This window comes from Cynara cardunculus, assembly GCF_001531365.2.
Source record: "Cynara cardunculus var. scolymus isolate 2C chromosome LG 5, CcrdV1, whole genome shotgun sequence".
Taxonomy (NCBI): domain Eukaryota; kingdom Viridiplantae; phylum Streptophyta; class Magnoliopsida; order Asterales; family Asteraceae; genus Cynara; species Cynara cardunculus.
In genome coordinates, this window is record NC_037532.1 from 7,683,830 (window position 1) to 7,692,451 (window position 8,622).

Sequence of the window (8,622 nt, forward strand, 5' to 3'; positions counted from 1 at the left end):
CCGGTCCCGGTCCCAAAAAACGTCAAAAACCCTAACCGGATCATAACCGGCGGTCCCTCAACCGGTCCCTACCGGTCCCGGTCGGTCCCGGTCCCTCTCCGGTCCCGGTCCTGGTCCCGGTCCTCCGTCGGTTACGGGCCGGGCCGGGCCGGGCCCATTTGGCCATCTCTACCCTAGAGACATAAACATTGCGTGTGACTTACTTTGTATGCTTTTGTTTCACACATCTCATTGGAATCGTTAAACAACCGAGGCCGAACATGAATATATTTTTCAAACCTTGATGGTTTGATTTGGTCTCGAATGTATTATATGATATTTAACCAGTTGGGTTGTCGTTATTGATTTTACGTGTTTTACTCTGTATATTATCACACTTCGTATTGTTGAGGTTTATTGTGTTTTCAAACTATGTATTATCACATATGATATTGATAATAGATACTTGAGTTTTACCAAGAATATTATTAAATTTATATTTGATTTAGGATATCACTTGCGATATTTGACGAAAATTATGAGAGAAAAAATTCTTATAAAAAATTAGTGATAAAAATCATGAATTATTAAAATCCAAAAATAAATAAATTTAAAGATTTTTAATTTATTCAAATAGTTGTAGTTGATCCCATTGAAATATTCCTAATTTCTAAAAAGTATTTATATTTTAATTTATGGTATTTTCTAATGAATTATATGCATGATTTAATATATATTAGAATGGTACTCATACAATGCAACAAGATATATTTAGATTTTAATTTTTCATTTTATTCATTTTCTCTGTCGATATAATACGTGGTTTTAAAAAACAATAATATTTTTATTTTTGAATGAAATATAAATTTAAAAAAAAAGTATCGATATTAGTGTTAAATTAACTATTTAAAAATTTTCATTTTTTGTGTAGTTTCTTTAATTCAATTTTCTATTATAAATTTAATTTAGATTTAATAACAAAGTAATTTATTTTTGTTTAATAATATAATTTTTATTAAGAGTATAATTAAATATTCTGTTAAAACTCAATGATTATCTTAATTATATTTTAATTTTTTATATTGAAAATGAAATGTTTATCCTGTATTTGATTATGTTTATCTGCGGTTAGTTACACAAATTCAAAAATAAAGTTTTAATAAGTTGTGTTTACGTACAATTTACTTGTATTATTGAATTTTAAGTAATATACATCAATAAACAGTATTTCATGCATAAAAAGTTGTTTTTAAGAATTTTTATCAAATGTTTTATAATATGGTATAGTAAATGAGAGATATCAAACGAGAACATAATCAAAATATTAAGAGAACACGAAAACATCATGTGATTTTACATTAAAATCACATTCGAGTATTAAACACGGTCAATGCAAGGTATGTATGGGTAACTTCGCCCGCAACCAAGGTCGCATGTTATCAAGGCTTGGTTACATTTTTGTCTTATTCACCAATCAGCCCAAACATTTTGATTGATTATAAATAAGCATTTGAGTTGGTAGTTATTCATACAAATCAAAACATTTTCAAAGCTCTTAATGAAGCAATCATTCGTATTTTCATATCCCCATTTATAAAAATAAAAAAAACCAACACAACTTTTTTTTATTGATTAAGTTCATAAACTGTTTTTGTAAATGAACTTTCTCATATTGAATGATTAAGGGGTCGTTTACTTAAATACTTACTCAGTAAACAGTTACCAGTAAAGTTCAATACTATCACTTACTTACCGAGTAAGATTTTAGACTAACCAAAACGACATCATATGCAATAATTTAGCTGGCAAACGTTAATTGTGGCAAGAGTCGTCGTCCGAGTATGGACGGACTCAAGAATTTTTGGATACGGTGGTCCCATATAAAACGGTTGCACCTTCTAGAATAAAACGGTTGCACATTTCACGAACCCAATTTTTTTTACCTTACCACGGAGGAACAATACGGTGGCATGTGCCACCTAACCACCCCTCTAGGTCCGTCTATACCATCGTCCTCACTTACCGGGTAAGACTCGATCTTTGTCTTCGCTCTTACGGGGTAAGATTTTTGGTCCTTGTCATATTCATCCGGTAAGATAAAGTGACTTGGTAAAAGCTTATCGAAATAAACGTTTTGTAAGCGGCCCCTTGATCATTCAAACATGAGAAAGTTCAATGGTTTATTCATTCAAAAAAAAGTTCAAGAACTTTGGGGTTGTTCAACAGTTGCCCAATGATTTAGTGCAAAATGATTAAGTGGTCAGATCGATTAAGAAGCTCGCATGATATAGTACAAAATGAAATATAATTGTTTCATAATTGTTTACGATGAAATTAGGGTGTTGAATGGTTAAAAGAGACCCATGATATAAAATCATTCAAAGGGTTTTAGAACCATTAAAACACAGATTTTTTTTTTGTCAAACAAAATTCACCTCTTAACGATTTAAAGGTTCTCTTAATAAAACTATTATTAGGTAAACAAACAACCCCTTAATCATTTGAAATGGAAAGTTTGATGGTTTTTTTTTTTAATTTTTACCTCTAAAAAATTAGTTGATCCAATGTTAATTTGAAAATTTTGAAAAAATGAAATAAAAATTAATCCATTTACGAGACCAAGCATTAAGGGTGCGTTTGATATGCAGACTACATGGGACAGAACGGGACAAAAAAAATAGTTTCATGTTTGGCATGCCATGGACAAAAAAAACATGGGACAATGTGGGACTATTTTTAATTTTAGTGGGATAAATCTTGATATTTTTTGTTCCACCAAAAAAGGTAGAACAACATGGGACTAAAGTTAAAATGACAATATTTTGATTGATTTGTTGTCATTTTACAATCATTATATGATATAAAATAACATTGAACAACATTTAGGGGTAATATGGTCATTTTAATAGTTTTGTTCTGTCATGTCCTAGTCGTACCAAACATAGGACAGACAATTAGTCTCGTCCCCTCTTATACTGTCTCGTACCGTCCCGTCCCGTCCTGTCTCATCCAGTCTGCGTATCAAACACTACCTAAAGAATTGGTTATGGGACCTATTGTAACCGGTTACAAATTTTTTAAAGGACCGGGTCCGAAACCAATTATGGCGAAAACCCGGTTGTGAAATGACGGACAAGGACCAAACTCCAACATAAAACTCACAGGTACAGTTTTCTTAAATTTAACTGTGAATGAAAATATATGAAACCCTGTTAGTTACTCTTTAAAAAAACCTAAAAAAAATGGAAGGTTCCCAAATGATATTGAGAATAAATTATCTAAGTCCAGCCGATGTAGGAATCCAATAGTGGGATTGAACTCATACCATCATACAGAAAACTCGAGCACGTGACGACTTCGAACTCTTGAGAACAAACCTTCTAACACACATGACCTAAATAACTTACAAACGGCTTTACGATAGGAAATTGTTCAATAAACGGGCTACTCCCTCGGAACACGTTTACAGAAAGAAAATGTTCTACATAATCAAAGATCGTTGGCATACAAACAAACAACCAACCCCTAGTTTATTACGATAAGAGCATCACCAAATGCAACGGTAAGTAACATGCAATCCCGTTATTTCACCATTGTACGTCACTTCAATCACCTGTCCTTTCTCCAGCCCGTAATACTGAGCGATCGCATCCTTTTGTGACATTCTCGGAAGCTGAAATAAAGTACGAGTACCAGTTGTAAATTCCCTTGCTTTGTATATCATACCAAACAAACTAGGTAAATCCCATGTAGACATAGGGTCATGGAGTAAGATGTAAGTGGACCCTACCTCTACACATAGGTACAGAGACTGTTTCTGTAAAACAAATATACAAAAGAAAGGTTCCTATGCCATCTCTCTCCCATAAAGATTTCAATAAGGTAATCTGCATTAAGCTACTACTTAAACGTCTAAATCAAACAAATCCAGTATATCCCACCCGAATATGGGTCTGGGGAGGGTGAGATGTACGCAGATCCGACCTCCATCTTAAGAGTACACCGGTTGTTTCTGTAAAGACCCTTGGCTAGATATAAAAAAAGAACAGAGAAAAACATTTGAAATATATATATATATATATATAATATGTGTTTGTGTTTACAAAACTTACCTTTAATCCAATGGTTTAATAGATATATAAAAGAACATCCTGAAAAATTGTTTCTTTGCTTGATCTAAGAGTTGTGTTTTAGCACTTTGAAAGTGAAAACACGTAGAAAAGCACCAAAAGAATTGGATTAATCATAGAACAATGACCATTCAAGCATTTGTTGCATGTATACACTGACCTGTTTCTCGTTCAAGTTGAACTTCTTCAAGAGTTTTTCTTTCTCTACAGGGGTTATAACCCTATGCTTTGGCTTCAACACGTGTTTCGTAATGTTAACAAGCAAATCCGTTATCTGTAAACAGTAAAAGAGGTCACCCAATAAAAGTAGAAAAAGCAGGAAGCGTACCATAATATTTGTTTAAATGAATGTTCTTTTAACAACTGTCGTATCTAACGACTTTGGTCTAACTAGTCCAAGGGTCCATTCAGAGATCCCTCACAATGTGGGCCAGGAAAACGACAGGCCAGACAACCAAACCAAACGAGCGCATTATATCCCACTAAGAGGTGGGATCCGAAGGTATGCAGACTTGATCTCAACCCACGGCTTGTGAGAATTGTGCAGAAGAGAGATAGTTAGCCCAAAAAGTTTGAGGACATATATATAAAGCTGGATTCCAATGAAAATGAGTTATGGTAAGAATACTTCTAAACCGTTGGATGAGTTGATTTTTTGATCTAACGGCTAAAAAAATCCGTGGACCATCAATTACCTTCAATTGACCAAAAGCAAGAACCTTCATCAACCTTATTTTTCACTTTTATCTACACTTAACTTACCTTCATGAACTTTTACATACCTTGAATCACTTTCACATGCATGAATTTGTTTCAGTCATGGTGATAAAATTAAGTCAATGAAGGTAGATGAAGGTTTTGCTCTTACGTTCTCACCATAATTCTTATTCTTACACGATCCCAAGTCTCTCTCTCTCTCTGTGTATATATATAGAGAGGAAGGATCATGCGAGAAATTAAACATTTTGCGAGAAGGCGAGAAGTTTCAAAATCATATATGATTAAACTCCTTTGGGTGTGTTTAATCATATATGATTAAGCGTCTACATGTTGTCAATGCAACATGTGTTTAACTATATATGATTAAACTTGTGTATCATGCGTGTAATCATATATGATACTGAAACTTCTCGCCTTCTCGAAAAGGTTTAGTTTCTCATTTGAACCTGCCCCTATATAGATATATATGAGTAAGCAACAACATATAAACAGTAGCAAATACATACAAGGAAACATAGCTAACCAGTTTTTAGATCCGGTATGCCAATCAAATGCATATAGAATTAAGAGGACACACACAAACAGAGATCTATAGCCTTCTATATTTCTCCAAATTGAATTACACTAAAGAAAGATCAACAAAATACTTACTTGGAATATTTCAACCGGGAATGAGAAAAGATCTACGGCTTTCATAGCCTGGTTTGTAATGTGACTTTGCACTACAATTATGAGCCGGCTTAATGTCTCCTTGTTCATTATCTGTGTTGCAATCCAACGGATGACGTTCACTTTTACTGCACCCGTCCCACAGAAAACCGCTAGAACCTGTACTTAAGGAGAAAAAAACGAACCAGAAGTTTTCAAACTTCCAAGCAGAAAAATGTACTGACAAAAAAAACCCGGTTTTTAAATTGCTTCATATGTAACATAAAAGTTTTTCACATCACCTCAAATGAGGACATATCTTTCTGTTACATGATTAATTCTTGCAAACTGAAACACAATGTCTTCGAAACATATACACTTTTTATGGAAATTGAAAATTTTAACAACCAATTTCTCCATTCCAAACAAAAAGGTACTTCTGAGGTCATTGAACCCCTTTGAATCTCTCTGCAAAAGAGCCTTTATGAAGAGAAGAGAGGTTCATATATACATACACACACATACAGGTTTGACCGTCTGTTTCTAGCTAATGTGGGACTCCAACACATTTCACATTTGAACCGACAAGAATTTTGATACGAAAGAAACACCAACATTGTTCTATCTGCAGCATTATTAGTTACCATATTTGTTGAAGTTCAAGGCAAAAAGAAGCCATACAGACATTTCCTGCTTGAAGGGATGATGGATTTTGTGAAGATTTGCATACTATGTTAAAGGACTATTGTTCATAAATCTGAGCAGGATCTACTACTCACTCTGGCACTCAGAATCTAAAGATTTTAATCTCATGTTGAAATCAAGTTTATAACCTCAAATGGCTGCAAAAAGCTTGCTCCTGAAGTATATCTACTATAATGTACCAAAGAACTAGCAGCAATTTATCAACTACATTTAATTCAACCCAAAAGAAATTTCCCCAATTTCTGAAATAAATCAAATTCAAATAACTTAGAATAAATTAATCCTAATCAACATGCAATTTTCACAAGTTGAAGCTCCAAATTGCGCAGGCAAAACACCAATTTTCCTGATTCGGCTACTGACATACAAGAATAAACCATAGCCCAGGATGAAGAATCCCACCTTTAGACTAACAAAGAAAGAAAAGTTCCAACACCACATAAACAAACAATCATACCCCAAATTAGAAACAGATCCTCTTTTGATCTTCAAGGAACAAGCACATCTCATGTTTCAAAGAAATTTTAAAAAAGAATCGAGGGAAAAGTTGGAATAAGGGGGTAGAGACCTTATTGTGGGGGTCAGAAACATGAGAAGCGCTGATACGAAGACGATCGACGTCGGTAGCTTGACCATGGAGGTCGCGAAACTGCTGGAGAGTGAGGTCGATTTCCGAATTTGAGATATCGTAACCTCTGTCTCTGAGCATCTCCAACAGAGTTCTACGTGATAAGTAGTATCTGTGACTCTCTGTGCTACCTTCGTCAACAAAGCTGCTCAAACACCTCCCTGTTCCTCCGCCACCATTAGGCATCTCCGTTTCCATGGCATCCTCCGCCATCTCTCTAGAATTGGAGTGGTGGGTATTTACTGTTCTTTAGAATTCGTGCAGTTTTGTCAGTGTTAGGTTTCCTGAAAAGCGATGATGGTGGGTGAAACTGGAAACTTTTATCGGCGAGAGTTCCTTTCGAGTTTAAGGGTGTTGCTTTTGACCTGAGTTAATGAGATCTTATGTAATTTTTAGAGTGAAGATCTGTTTTAGTCCCTAATATTTTTCTACTTTAACGAATTTAGTCCCTCCATTTAACAAATGTAATTTTTTTTCAATTAAGCCGAGTTAAATAAAAGATATTTTGGCCATTTTACCTATTTTCTTATTTATTTTACAAAAACTAAAAAGTATTTATATATATATATATATATAGGGAAGGGTTCAAACGAGAACCCCTGTGATTTACAAAAACGCGAGAACAACCTATTAACATCATATTGTTGTAACAATAAAAATTAAAAGATTTTTTAAATTAAAAATGAAATTAAAACAATTCAAAAAAAATTGAGAGGCAAAAGGGTAATATTGGAATTCAAAATGATAAAACTTAAAAAACACCATCACACTAAACCCAATAATTTGGATTACATATTGGGTTATTATGGTTATCGTTTATTTTAACACGATCTGGTGTGATTTTGGTGTGATGTGAGTGTGATTATCACACAATTATCACAATGATTCCGCTCGGCTAGGGTTAACTTAGGAAATCGACTACCGATTTGGTGTGATATGGGTGTGATAATCATGTGATATCACTATCATAAAAGCGACTCGATTTGATCATGGTTTCGATTTGTTAGGGTTAGACAATCACACATTTATCACAACGATTACTCATGGTTTCGATAAGTTAGAATTAGATAATCGCACATTTATCACAACGATTACGGGCGAAATCCACTAAACGATTTGGTGTGATATGGGTGTGATAATCATGTGATATCACTATTATAACATCATGTGTGCACTCAATTTGATCATGGTTTTGATCGGTTAGGGTTAGACAATCATGCATTTATCACAACGATTACTCATGGTTTCGATAGGTTATGGTTACACTCGATTGATCATKGTTTCGATAGGTTATGGTTACACAATCACACAATTATCACAAGGGAAGATAATAGAGTGGAAACGAACGTGCAGGAAAAAAAAGGATAATTATAATTAATTAAAATAAAAATTATAAAACTTACTTAATTACATTACTGCCCTTATTAATTTATTTATATTTAATGTAAGTTAATTTATTAATTAAAAAAGTTTGAGGTTATTGGGTTGTTCACGCGTTCTCGTAAATCACATGGATTCTCGTTTAAACCTCCACCTATATATATATATATATATATATATATATATATATAGAGAGAGAGAGAGAGAGAGAGAGAGAGAGAGGAGCGTGTGTGTGTTTTTCAAATACGAACCCTCTAATTAGTGCAAACCATATAAATTAATCAAATGGTATGTCTATAGAAATATTTAAAGTTTATTTATTGTGATCTGAATATTAATAGAAGATGATTAGACTTCATTCATTATAGTACTTTAGATCAAAAAACAATTGAGATATTTATAAATCTGGATATTCTAATAAAGGTTTTGTAT

At 33.6% G+C, this 8,622-nt stretch overlaps 1 protein-coding gene across 1 annotated transcript; it reads right to left on the minus strand.

The window, feature by feature from the left end:
* Positions 1-3,242: 3,242 nt before the first annotated feature.
* Positions 3,243-7,147, minus strand: LOC112512566 (DNA-directed RNA polymerase V subunit 5A). Its single transcript, XM_025118591.1, has 4 exons — positions 6,751-7,147; positions 5,481-5,657; positions 4,270-4,383; positions 3,243-3,652 (listed from the first exon to the last, which is right to left on the minus strand). The coding sequence occupies exons 1-4, from the start codon at positions 7,021-7,023 to the stop codon at positions 3,527-3,529; spliced, it is 690 nt and encodes a 229-aa protein (XP_024974359.1). The 5' UTR covers positions 7,024-7,147; the 3' UTR covers positions 3,243-3,526.
* Between the last annotated feature and the right edge of the window lie 1,475 nt (positions 7,148-8,622).